At 39.9% G+C, this 13,176-nt stretch overlaps 1 protein-coding gene across 8 annotated transcripts in view; it reads left to right on the top strand.

Moving 5' to 3' along the window:
* The window catches only part of TLK2 (tousled like kinase 2), a 117,520-nt gene that overhangs the window by 59,165 nt on the left and 45,179 nt on the right, over positions 1-13,176 (top strand). For all 8 annotated transcript variants that reach the window (XM_078065887.1, XM_078065888.1, XM_078065885.1 and 5 more), the window contains one exon: positions 150-314. In XM_078065887.1, coding sequence (XP_077922013.1) covers positions 150-314 — 165 coding nt within the window. The remainder of the gene's footprint in view (positions 1-149; positions 315-13,176) is intronic.

Below are 13,176 nucleotides of genomic sequence, written 5' to 3' on the forward strand. Positions count from 1 at the left end.
TCCATGATGCTGTTGTTATGCTTTCCACATTTGTTTTCAGAAAAGGTGTTTTTCAGAAATACCCTTATTTTCAATAACCGTGTTTTAATCTGTTAGACGTTTTGGCAAGTTTCAGGTTTTCCTTCTCACGTACTGTGTGTGTTTTCCAGCGGCGAGTAGAACAGCCCCTGTACGGCTTGGATGGAGCTGCAAAGGAGGTGCCAGAGGAGCAGTCCGCGCTGCCCACGCTCATGTCGGTGATGCTAGCAAAACCGCGGCTTGACACCGAGCAGTTGGCACAGAGGGGCGCCGGCCTCTGCTTCACGTTCGTTTCAGTGAGTACCGAGGCTGAGTTGCTTGCAGATCCTTGTTGCCCTGGAGCTCCTTGATGAAGTTTGAGTAATTATTTTGGTGAAGAGATGATGACGTTTCTAACTATGTGACTTCTAAAGGTAGTGTGGTTTTACTCCGTCTCCCTTGGTACGAGGGGGCTGAGAGAGACTGCTTTCCTTCAGTCTGAGCACATCAGGGGCGCCTGGGTGGCTCAGTCGGTTGGGCGTCTGACTCCGGTTTCGGCTCAGGTCATGATCTCAGGGTCGTGGGATCGAGCCCCATGTTGGGCTTCGCACTCAGGGCTCAGCCTGCTTGCCCCTCTTTCTCCTCCCTACAGGTGCTCGCTCGCTCTCTCAGATAAATAAATAAAATCTTTTTTTTTTTTCTTTTTAAAGAAGCAGATAAACCTTTAGAAAAAAAAAAGTCTGAGCACATCAAGGGAAAGAAAATATGGTTTTAGGTTGACAGAGAAGTAAAGGAAGTACAGAACAAATTCCATTACAGCCGAAGTATGTGTCTAATTAAAAAAAAAATCTCCAAACTCCAGGCATCACTTATTTGAAGCAGTATTCAGGTCAGTAAAATTTTAGCACGTAGGCAGGCATTCTGTAGCATGTTTGCCAGTCATTTCCCCTCTATGGTATTTGGGTGACCTGTATGCTTGCTTTTTCTCACCTCTTCACAGTTACTTTTTCCAGGAATATTTGGTTACCCGTTGGCTGCTTTCATCTTGCTTCTTTCTCTCTCCTTGAAGAACCAAGAATTTGAGTATTATGAAAATTTGACCCCATCTGTATTTGCCAAATTATAATGCAGTTTGACTCAAAAGTTTTTTGTTTCTTGTTTTTTTTTGGTTTCTGTGCCCAACTATGGATGGTGTAAGCCAAAAGAAAGCCCCATTGCCCTGTTCTTCCATTCAGAGCTTCCATTATGTGCCCTTGCCCATTCTTCCATTCAGAGCTGACATCACCACTGATCCAAACTCTTTCTCTTCTGCTGGTTCATTTTCTCCACTTACAACCTAAATTTCCTCTTATTTGCTTTGTGGACTCTGAGTCATTAATCCACATGCAGTTGTGTATTCAAAAAGGCCATGAGAACAGTGAGTGCCTTAAGGAAAGGAAATAAAAATTATGAAATAATTAGATAGGGAGCCATTGTGTACCATTTGGAATACTTTCCTACAGTTACTGCTTTTCCTCAAGAAAGAAATATTACAAGTTTTAAACTTACAGAATTTTTTAATTATCAAAAGAATGGAGAGACTTCTTGCGTGAAGGCAGTAAAATTTATCTGTGGGTGGCAAAAGAAACACAACATAAAATGGGAGAATTGACCAGTATAATCCTGTGGGTGGGCCTCAGCAGTATGCCATAGTTTGTATGAGAATGTCGTGCTTCTCTGTGGTATTGTTCTAGAGAATGTGTCTGTCTGTGTGTATATATAAATTACATTGTGTGTTTACTATTCACTGACTATTAAATCATCTTAGATCTAACTTTCTCAGGCAAAACTTGGATAATCAGAGGTTTATTTGTCCTTACGTTCTTTTATTGCCTTAAAAGCTACCTCCATTTCCCCTGAGGGGAGTTCCCTTTATTCATTGCACAAATACTTACTGAATGCCCACTATGTGACAGGCATATAATTAAGTACACAGGAGGGGCGCCTGGGTGGCTCAGTCAGTTAAGTGTCTGCCTTTGGCTCAGGTCATGATCTCGGGGTCCTGGGATTGAGCCCCACATTGGCCTCCCTGCTCAGCGAGGAGTCTGCTTCTCCCTCAGCCTCTGCCTTTCCCCACCGCTTGTGTTCTCTCTCTTCCTTTCTCTCACTCTCTCTTGCTCTCTCAAATAAATAAATAAAATGTTTAAGAAAAAGAAGTACGCAGGATTTTGATCAGCAAAACTCCGTCCCCTAATGTGAGCGAGCCTTCCATAAAAGGTATGGGCATGCAGGCTTGGGATGGGTGCACATGGATAACCACCTGCTCAGTCCTATCAGCTAGTACACTCAGGCTGTCAGAGGAGTTGCAGATGCTATAGCCAGATTGTTCTCATGTAGAAGAGAGATGGCAGAGAATAGTAAGAAAATGAACATGTCCGTAGAAGGAACAGGGAGATAGTATGAAAAGCAAAGGCCTAAATGGTTTGGTACAGTTCTGAATCTCTTTGCTTCTCTGTAGTTCCAGCCAGGATATAAGCTTAGTAATATAGAGAAAGAAGAAAGCAAAAGAGTTAACATTAATGTATAAGAAATGCTTTGAATCAATAAAGATAAGCAGTTTCCCAAAAAATAGGCAAAGGCTTTGAGCAGACAGTTTTACAGGGGGGATATAGGACAAATGATGAATAACATGAAAAATGCTTAACTTTAGCCATGGAGAAATGCAAAATATAACAAGGTAACACTTTTGACCTATCAAAAGTGTCAAGGATTGTTTCATTTGATAATTCTCAGTGTAGGTTATAGTTTAGACACACATGCAAGTTTCATACTGACCCTGAGTTGGTACAGTCACTTGGACAAGTTGGTAATGTAGCTGAGTGTTAAATTTACATATCCTGGAGTCCAGAAACTGTATTCCCATAAAACTATACAAAGATGTTTATTGTATTGTTTATAATTGCAGAAATCGGAAGCATTTTCCCTTCACTGGTGTTTCAAAGGAACTTGGAACGAGGGTATCTGTGACCTCCACACTGCTAACCCCAGTGATCATTCTCAGAACTTACTGTCTAGCATGATTCATAAGCCACAGTTGATGACTCCCTTCTCCAAGCACATGCTCTTCTCTTGGCTTCCATTCTTTTGGTTCTTCCTCATTTCCCAGACCACTAAACAGTGGAGTGCCCCTGAGCTCCGTCTTCAGACTTTTGTCTACCTTTATTCTCTATGTAATCTCATTTAGTTTCTTTGCTCTAATTATCACCCATGTGCAGAGCATTTCCAAGTTTGTATCTCCAGCCCAGAGCCCTGCCCTGAATTCCAAACCTATATAGTCAGTTGGCACTAGTCTTCTCTTTATGTCTTTTTTTTTTTTTTTTTTTAAGATTTCATTTATTTATTTGACAGAGAGAGCGGGCACACGAGCAGGGAGATCAGCAGAGGGAGAGGGAGAAGCAGGCTCCCCGCTGAACAGAGAGCCCAATGTGGGGCTTGATCCCAGGACCCTGGGATCATGACCTGAGCCAAAGGCAGACTCTTAACCAACTGAGCCACCCAGGCACCCCTCTTTATGTCTAATAAGCATATCAGATCTAATATGTCCAAAACTGAATTCTTCATTTTGTCCCCTTGCTCTAAACCCATTTCTTCCATAGTCTACCACATCTCAGTAACTGTCAACTCTCCTTCTAATTGTTTAAAAACCATGGAGTCATTCTTGTCTCTTCTATTTATTTTATATCTCAATTACAAATCCATCAGCAAATCTTCCTGTTGAGAATATGTCCAGAATCCTACCGCTTCTAACCCCTTCACTACTACTTGAACTAAACCATGTTCTCCCACTGAAGTTACGGTACTAGCCTCTCAGCTGGATTCTTTTCTCCAACTTTTGTTTCCTTTTAATTTGTTCTCAACAGATCAGAGTGATGCAGTCATGCCTGCTCAAAGGTGCTGAAAATGGCACATAAAGCCTTGCATGGCCTGTTTCTCCCCATTGTGCCATCTTTTACTGCCCTCTCCCTTCCCTACTGGATTCCATCTACACTGGCTACCTTGCCTCCTCAAATGCTACCTGGCATGTTCTCACCTCAGGGCCTTTGCACTTGGTGTTGCCTATGCCTTAACATTCTTCTCCCACATAGTAAGTAACCATGCCCTGTTCCCTCAGTTCTCTAGTCTCTGCTTCAGTTTACCCTGTTAGAGAGGCATACCCTAACTATACTGTAGAAAAGAGCAACTCCTCCCTGCCCACCCCACACAGTGTCTAGCTCCTGTGTCCTACTGTTTCTCCTTAGTCTTATCTCCAGCTGACCTGCTATAATTTACTTCTTTGTCTGACTCCTCCCTACCCCCCCACCCCCATGTAAACTCATCAGGTCAAGGACTTTGCTTTGTTCACTTTTGTATCTCCAACAGATCTTCTCTAACAGAAACCCGGGGCAATTCTATGTTGCATGAATTGATAAGACATCCTTCACGTATGTCTAGTGGAATGCTACACAGTTGACAGAAGAAGTGAGATAGGTATATATAGTTTTTTTTTTTTAAGGTTTTATTTATTTAAGAGAGAGTGCGTTCCCATGAGTGGGGCAGGGCACGTAGAATAAGAGAGTGAGGGAGAAGCAGACTCCCCACCGAGCAGGAAGCCTGATACAGGGCTCAATCCCAGAACCCAGAGATCATGACCTAAGCCAAAGGCAGATCCTTAACCAACTGAGCCACCCAGGCGCCCCCTAGGTATATATAGCTGACCCTTGAACGACACGGGGTTAGGGCACCAATACCCCCCATGCAGTCAAAAATCATGCAGTATAATTTTTGACTTCCTAAAACTTAACTCCCAAAACTTTACTAATAGCCTACTGTTGACCAGAAGCCTTACTGATAACATAAACAGCTGGTCAACACATATTTTGTATGTTAATTATATTATATATGGTATTCTAAAAGTAAGCTAGAGAAAAAATGTTACTGAGAAAATCATAGGAGAGGTCACTTTGGGTGGCTCAGTCGGTTAAGTGTCTGCCTTTGGCTCAGGTCATGATCCCAGGGTCCTGGGATCGAGCCCACTATCAGGATCCCTGCTCATCGGGGTGTCTGCTTCTCCCTCTCCCTCTGCCCCTACCCCCCACTTGTGCTCTCTCTCTCTCTCAAATAAATAAAAATAAAATCTTCAAAAAAAATCATAGGAGAGGGGTGCCTGGGTGGCTCAGTCAGTGAAGCGTCTGACTTCAGCTCAAGTCATGATTGCATGGTCTTCGGATTGAGCTCAGCTTCCGTCTCTGCGCTCAGCTGGGAATCTGCTTGTCCCTGTCCCTCTTGCTCTGCCCCTCCCCCTGCTCATGCTCTCTCTCTTTCAAATAAATAAAATCTTAAAAAAAAAAATCATAGGAGAAAATACATTTGCATTACTGTACTTATCAAAAAAATCCACATGTAAGTGGACCTGTGCAGTTCAAAGCCCTGTTATTCCAGGGTCAACTGTATATGCTAACAATGAAAGATGTCTCCATGTGTGTTGATAGATAAAAATAGCAGGTGGCAGAATATTGAGTTTGATTCTTTAAATGTTTAAAATTACATTGCTAACATAATTATATGTGGTTTTTTATGAGGGCGAGGAGGGGCAGAGGGAGAATCTTGAGCAGGCTCCATGCCCAGCGTGAGCCCAGTGCAGGGCTTGATCTCATGACCTGAGCTGAAATCAAGAGTTGGTCGCTTAACCAACTGAGCCACCCACGTGCCCCAGTTTTGTATGTTTTAACATAGGAAATTTGATTTCTTTTTCTTTTTTTATTGAAGTATACTTAACATACAGGAAGTTTGATTTTTTTAAATTAAAAGTTAATTTTCTAAATTGTAAAATAGTACATAGATATGGCCCACAAAAAATTAAAGTGATGGAGAAGAGTGAAAGGGAAAGTCTTTTCCTTTGCACCTGTCAGAGATGTAACCACTGTCCACAGTTTTAGATTTTCTACTGATTTACCATTTTAACTTCAAATAATGTAACTCTTATTTAATTAACTTTAAACAAGATCTCTCTGCTCCCCATTATAGGAGATGAGTTTAACATATTCAAACTATCACCCAGCTGCTTTCTCATCTTTCAGTTTTTTAGTTATTGTCACACTATATGTGTGTGATATTGGGTTTTTTCCTTTTAACTGTATATTTTATTTTAGCTAATTTTCTGTTTTATAAATTATTCTAAAACTTGAAAACACGTAAGGAACATTTATAATACTATGGTGGTTTCATTATTAGGCAAAGCAAAACCAAGTGATCTTACTGGATTCACAAAAAAAACCATCCTCGTTGTTGATTAAATTTGATCCATTGAGACAATTCTAGTTGTCAGGGGCTTTTGGATCTTCTTCTTTTTTTTTTTTTTAATGTCAGGTTTATTATTTCCTTGAAAGCTACATCTTTTAACATTATATATGTTCTTAAAAGCTTTGATTTTTAAAAATGTACTTTTGTATTGAGTATTTTAAAGTACATTTCAGAAATCCTGACCCTGCTATCTCTGAATAACTTAACAGGCATTTTCTAAGAAATATTAACATTTTCCTAGATTGTTGAATTAACGTTATCACATTTACCTTTTATTGGTGTCTGTTCTTATGTAAAATAGAACTTTCCTCTCATCATCTGGCCCTATTTGGCTACACTGACATAGAGTTCCTCTAGAAAGGCAGGTTAAATGCTTAGTTCTTACCTTTTAATTACCAATTTTAATTTTTTGAATAAAATTTTAGGTTTTTTTTTTTTTTAGATTTTATTTATTTGAGAGAGAGAGAGCATGAGAGGGGGGAGGGTCAGAGGGAGAAGCAGACTCCCCGCTGAGCAGGGAGCCCGATGGGGGACACTATCCTGGGACTCCAGGATCATGACCTGAGCCGAAGGCAGTCGCTTAACCAACTGAGCCACCCAGGCGCCCCTAAATAAAATTTTAATTTTTAAAGAAAGGAGTAGTAGCTGTATGAAATGGTGACAAATAACTTCCTCTTCTTTGATTATTATTCCGGCCTCGTGGGTTTTCATGGGTGTGTATCCAAAGGTATAATCAGTCCTCCTGGTGTTCAGTGGGTCACAGCCTTTTTTACCCTTTCATCAGTTGATGAACGTTTGTGTTGTTTCCACTTTTTGGCTATTATGAATAATACTGCTGTGAACATTCATGTCCAAGTTTTTGTATAGGCATATATTGTCATTCTTTTAGGTATATACTGAAGAGTGGGGTTGTTGGGTCATATGGTAACTATTTCTGAGGAACTGCCAAACTGTTTTTCAGAGCGGGTGTACCATTTTACACACCCAGCAGCAGTGTGTCACGTCCTTGTCAATGCTTGTTGTTGTCTGTTGTTTCGATTCTAGCCATCCTAGTCGGTGTGAAGTGACATCTCATTGTGGTTTTGATTTGCATTTCCTGAATACTAACGATATTGAGCATTTTTTTCATTTGCTTATGGCCATGTGTATATCTTCTTTGGAAAAATGTCTATATAAATCCTTTGCCCATTTTTAAATTGGGTTGTCTTTCATTGTTGAGTTGTAAGGGTTTGATTTTAATTTTGAAGAAGTCCAGTTTATCTATTTTTTCTTTTGTTACTTACGCTTTTAGTGTTGTAGCTAAGAAGGCTTTACCTAACATAAGGTCATGAAACTCTCCTCCTGTACTCTCTTCTCAATGTCCTTTTAGCCCTTATATTTAGGTCTGTGATCCATTTTGTATTACTTTTTTATGTATGGTATCAGGAGTGGGGTCCAACTTTATTCTTTTGCATGTGGATATCCAGTTGTCCCAGCACCATTGGTGTGAAAAGACTCTTCTTTCTCCATTGAATTGTCTTGGCACCCTTGTCAGAAATCAGTTGACCATAAATGTAAGGGGTTTATTTCTGGACTCTCAGTTCTCCTCTATCGATCTGTAAGCCTATGCTTATTATGTCAATATCTCGTAGCTTTGTAGTAATTAAGTTTTGAAATCAGGCAATGTAATTCCTTCAACTTTGTTCTTTTTCAGGATTGTTTTGGCTGTGGGATCTCTTGCATTTCCGTAAGAATTTTAGGATCAGCTTTTCAGTTTCTACAAACAAACCACCTGGGATTTATAGCAGTTATGCTGAATCTATTGATCAATTTCGGGAGTATTGCCCTCTTAAGTCTTTCATCCCATGAACATGAGATAACTGTCCATTTATTTAGGTCCCTTTGTTTTCTTTTAATAATGTTTGCAGTTCTCAGTGTATAGATGTTACCCTTTTGTTAAAATTATTTCTAAGTATTTATTCTTTTTGATGCTATTGCAAATACAAGTTTTCTTAAATTTATTATATTTTCAGATTGCCCATTGCTAGAGAAATAGAGTTAATTTTTATATATTGGTCTTACATCCTGCAATCTTGTTGAGCTTGTGTTTTAGTTCTAATAATTTTAATGTAGGATTTTCTGTATATAGCATGATGTCTTCTGCAAGTAGAGATAGTTTTACTTCTTCTTTTCCAATCTGGATGACTTTTATTTTCTTGCCTCATTGCCCTCTAATACAATGTTGAATAGAAGTGGTTCAAGTGGACATCCTGTCTTGTCTTGTTCTTGATCGTAGGGGGAAAGCACATGATCTTTGACAGTGTTATGTTAGCTGTATGTTTTTTCAGAGATGCCTTTTTGGGGGTTGAAAAAGTTCCCTTCTATTCTGAGTTTGTTGAGTATCTTTATCATTAAAGAGTGCTGGATCAGGGAAATACAAATCAAAACCACAATGAGATACCACCTCACACCAGTCAGAATGGCTAAAATTAACAAGTCAGGAAATGATAGATATTGGCGAGGATGTGGAGAAAGGGGAACCATCTTGCACTGTTGGTGGGAATGCAAGCTGGGACAGCCACTCTGGAAAACAGTATGGAGGTTCCTCAAAAAGTTGAAAAAAGAGCTACCCAATGACCCAGCAATTACACTACTAGGGATTTACCCCAAAGATACAAATGTAGTGATCTGAAGGGGCTCCTGCACCCCAGTGTTTATAGCAACAATGTGCACAATAGCCAAACTATGGAAAGAGCCCAGATGTCCATTGAGAGATGAATGGATTAAGAAAATGTGGTGCGTGTGTGTGTGTGTGTGTGTGTGTATAGATGTGGTATATATACATACACATACAAACATACAATGGAATATTACTCAGCCATCAAAAAAAAAAGAAATCTTGCCATTTGCAAGGACGTGGATGGAACTAGAAGGTATTATACTGAGCAAAATAAGAGAAAAACAATTATATGATTTCACTCATACGGAATTTAAGAAACAAAACAGAGGAGCATAGGGGAAGGGAGAGAAAAATAAAACAAGATGAAATCAGAGAGGGAGACAAACCATAAGAGACTCTTAATCATAGGAAATAAACTGAGGGTTGCTGGAGGGGAACGGGTTGGGGGAATGGGGTAACTGGGTGATGGACATTAAGGAGGGCACGAGATGTAATGAGCACTGGGTGTTATATAAGACTGATGAATCACTGAACTCTGCCTCTGAAACTAATAATATACTATGTGTCAATTGAATTTAAATTTAAAAAAATGAGAGTGTGCTGGGTGCTTTTTCTGTATCAGTTGAGATAATCATGTGGTATCTTTTTGTTCTTGAAGTCTCTCCACTACTTTTTTCTCCATTAATGCTGCTTGTTCTGTAGTAGGCTTTTTTACTCTTAAAACATACCTTTTTACCTCAGAAATTTTTATTTTACTGTTCCTTGATTATTTCTTTCTTTGTTCTTTTCCTCTGGAAAGTCTAATAGATTGTTTTGGAACCTCTGTGTTGTTCATGTTTCTTTTCTTTCCTGCTTTGACTTTCTGTTTTATCTTCTGAGAGATTTTCTTGACATTGTCTTCCAGATGACTGATTCTGTATTCAACTATGTTCATTTTATTATTTAGCTAATCTATTCAGTTTTCAAATTTTTGATAATCTATTTTGTTAAGTTTATTTTTCATGTTCTTTGCTGTTTTATCATTTTTATAGCTGTAGTATCCTTTGGCCCTCTTTGAACTTTTTAGTTTTAAAGTTGTTTTTATTGAATTATCTGTTTTCTCTTGGATCTTTTATCTTTTCATTGTTGGATCTTCCCTTTTGTGCTGTTGGTTTCTTGAAAATGTGTGTTTGGGGACGCCTGGGTGGCTCAGTCAGTTAAGCGTCTGCCTTCAGCTCAGGTCATGATCCCAGGGTCCTGGGATTGAGTCCTGCATTGGGCTCCTTGCTCAGCGGGGAGCCTGCTTCTTCCTCTCCCTCTGCCTGCTACTCTGCCTGCTTGTGCTTTCTCTCTCTCTCTCTGACAAATAAATAAAATCTTTTTTAAAAAAAGAAAATGTGTGTTTGGCTTTAGTTGAATGAATTAGGGTGGTTAATAGAGGTTGTTGGCATGTCTTTTCCTGTCCAAGTGGCATAGTGCTGCTTCCCAAGTAGTGGGAGGGCTGACTGTGAGCTCTGAGTGTCCGGTAAACTTTGGGCAGAAAGACCAGCTCTTCTACAAATGTCAAAATAAGGAGGGCTTTGTTTTGATGAGTAAACTCTTTTACTCTTTAAGTACATTCCATTTCTTTCTCCATTGTATCAGTTGTGGAAGGTGGGGGTACTGTACTTTCTTTGCTTTTTTCCTCAAGCCACAGTATTCATACCAGGAGTCATCCCTCCCACTTTTGTTTCATTTTTAAATATTTACTTTTTTTTTTCAGCTTTATTTAAGACATCTGTTCTTGTGCTTTGTCCTGGGGTCAGAAGTGGTAGTATCCATGCCCCTCAGTATGCAAGGGGGGATCAAGGGGACCTTTACTGGACCTTATAGGTTTTAAATTGTGTGGTAATTGTCACATATGTACTCCTGATTTTTGCAAATGTAAGTCTCAGTATAAAAGCTTTTCAGGAACTCCCTTGAAAAGGCCCAGCCTGTTTCACTGTTGATGTTTTGAGCTATGAATTTCTTTATTTCACTTTTTCTGTCAATTTGAAGCCAACTACTTTTGAATGTTTCTTAAAATTTTAAATTTTAAAATATTTCTGATCCATGACTCTGTCTTGTTTCTTAGTGCTATTATGATTTCATTTTAAAAATATCTTTGCAGGGGCACCTGGGTAGCTCAGTCGTTAAGCGTCTGCCTTCGGCTCAGGTCATAATCCCAGGGTCCTGGGATTATGAGTTGGATCATCAAGAGTTGGATGCTTGACGGACTGAGCCACCCAGGTGCCCCAGTCATGTGCTTATTGGCTCTTATTATAATTATAGTTCTAACAGTCATATTTGTTTAGAAATACACTTTAAAAGAAGAGGATTGTAAGAGCAATCTAATGATAACTGAAGGAGATAATGCTCCTATACTTCAGTATAACACTTGAGGTTCATAATGATGACCCTTATTAACTATTAAGAGAAAAAAAAAAAAAGCTTGGGGCACCTGGGTGGCTCAGTTGGTGAAGCGTCTGCCTTCGGCTCAGGTCATGATCCCAGGGTCCTGGGATCGAGCCCCTCATCAGGCTCCCTGCTCCGCGGGAAGCCTGCTTCTCCCTCTCCCACTCCCCCTGCTTGTGTTCCCTCTCTCGCTGTGTCTCTCTCTGTCAAATAAAGAAATAAAATCTTAAAAAAAAAAAAAAAGCTTTGCTGCATCATAGGAAGAGTGAAGAACATTTTCAGTTATTTGGACTTCGCTGCAGCTCTAATCACAGCTCTAGCACTTACAGGCTGTGCATGTTGCTCGACCTCTTTGAGACTGATTTCACATTTTTTACTTCTTTGACACCCACATCAGTCTTCTCCCTTCCCCTTGTGTTCACCTATGTATTCTCTCCCAGGAATGATCTGATCATCTGCTCTCCTGGACTGCTTATTTCCTTCAAATCTTAACCCTGATACCACTTTCCCAAGGAATTCATCCCTGACTCTAGATTAGATTATGTGCCCTGTTGTATACTTTTATAGCACTTATCCCAGTTGGAATTTTGTGTTTATTATATGATTATTTAACAGCTTCTTTCAATAAATATTTACTGAGTGCTTAATAAATCTTTTCCAGGGGGTGCCTGTGTGGCTCAGTTTGTTAAGCGACTGCCTTCAGCTCGGGTCATGATCCTGGAGTCCCTGGATCAAGTCCCACATTGGGCTCCCTGCTCGGCAGGGAGTCTGCTTCTCCCTCTGACCCTAACCCCTCTCATGTGCTCTCTCATTCTCTCTCAAATAAATAAATAAAATCTTAAAAAAAAAAAAATCTTTTCCAGGATTGTAAGCTTTATTAAGGCAGAATAATGACTGGGCCTGTGGGTTTTATGTCTGTTTTACTTGGTCATTGTGTCCCTAACACCCAACATAGCGCTCAGACATAGGGAGTGAGCAGTTGTTGAATGAATAAATACAGATGGAGATAATACTGCCTACCCTACTTACAAGGCTGTTGTGAGCCTTCAGAATGATTATGTGTATGAAGTGCTTATTAGCTTGCTTGTGGCCTGGTTGGGACAGTATCCCTAATTGTTAATGGGAGCTAGTCGGTCTGCTGTGGCTCGTGGGAGTGGTTCTTGTGGATACAGGTAGCCCTTAATTCATGCTCTCCCATTTACTAGCTCTCTGACCCTGCAGAGGTGCTTAATATCTCTGATTTGCATTTTCTTTATAAATGGAAATAATAATAACTTTTATAGGGTTTTGTAAGGATTGGCCTGTGACCATCACAGTGAAGCAGTTAGCGGACAGTAGTTACTCAGTAGGTAGTGGGCATAGCATTGGTCCAATGTTAATGAATAAGAGAAATAGGGCACCTGGGTGGCTCAGTTGGTTAAGCGACTGCCTTCGGTTCGGGTCGTGGTCCCGGAGTCCTGGGATCAAGTCCCACATCGGGCTCCCAGCTCAGCGGGGAGCCTGCTTCTCCCTCTGACCCTCTACCCCTCATGCTGTTTCTCACTCTCTCTCTCTCTCTCAAATAAATAAATAAATAAAATCTTTTTAAAAAAATAAGAGAAATAGTTAAGGAATATATAGAAAGTATCAGAAAATTCACATATGTGGAAACACTACATTCTCTGATAGATGGTAACAGTAGATGTATTGCCATTAGCCCATAATCCTCAGAATATCCAGTATTTCCTAATTATGTCTGTGATGGGTTGTATCATGTTAAGTTTAGTCTTGTTTTTAAGAGGACTTTGGGG

This window comes from Halichoerus grypus, chromosome 2 (genome assembly GCF_964656455.1).
Source record: "Halichoerus grypus chromosome 2, mHalGry1.hap1.1, whole genome shotgun sequence".
NCBI lineage: Eukaryota > Metazoa > Chordata > Mammalia > Carnivora > Phocidae > Halichoerus > Halichoerus grypus.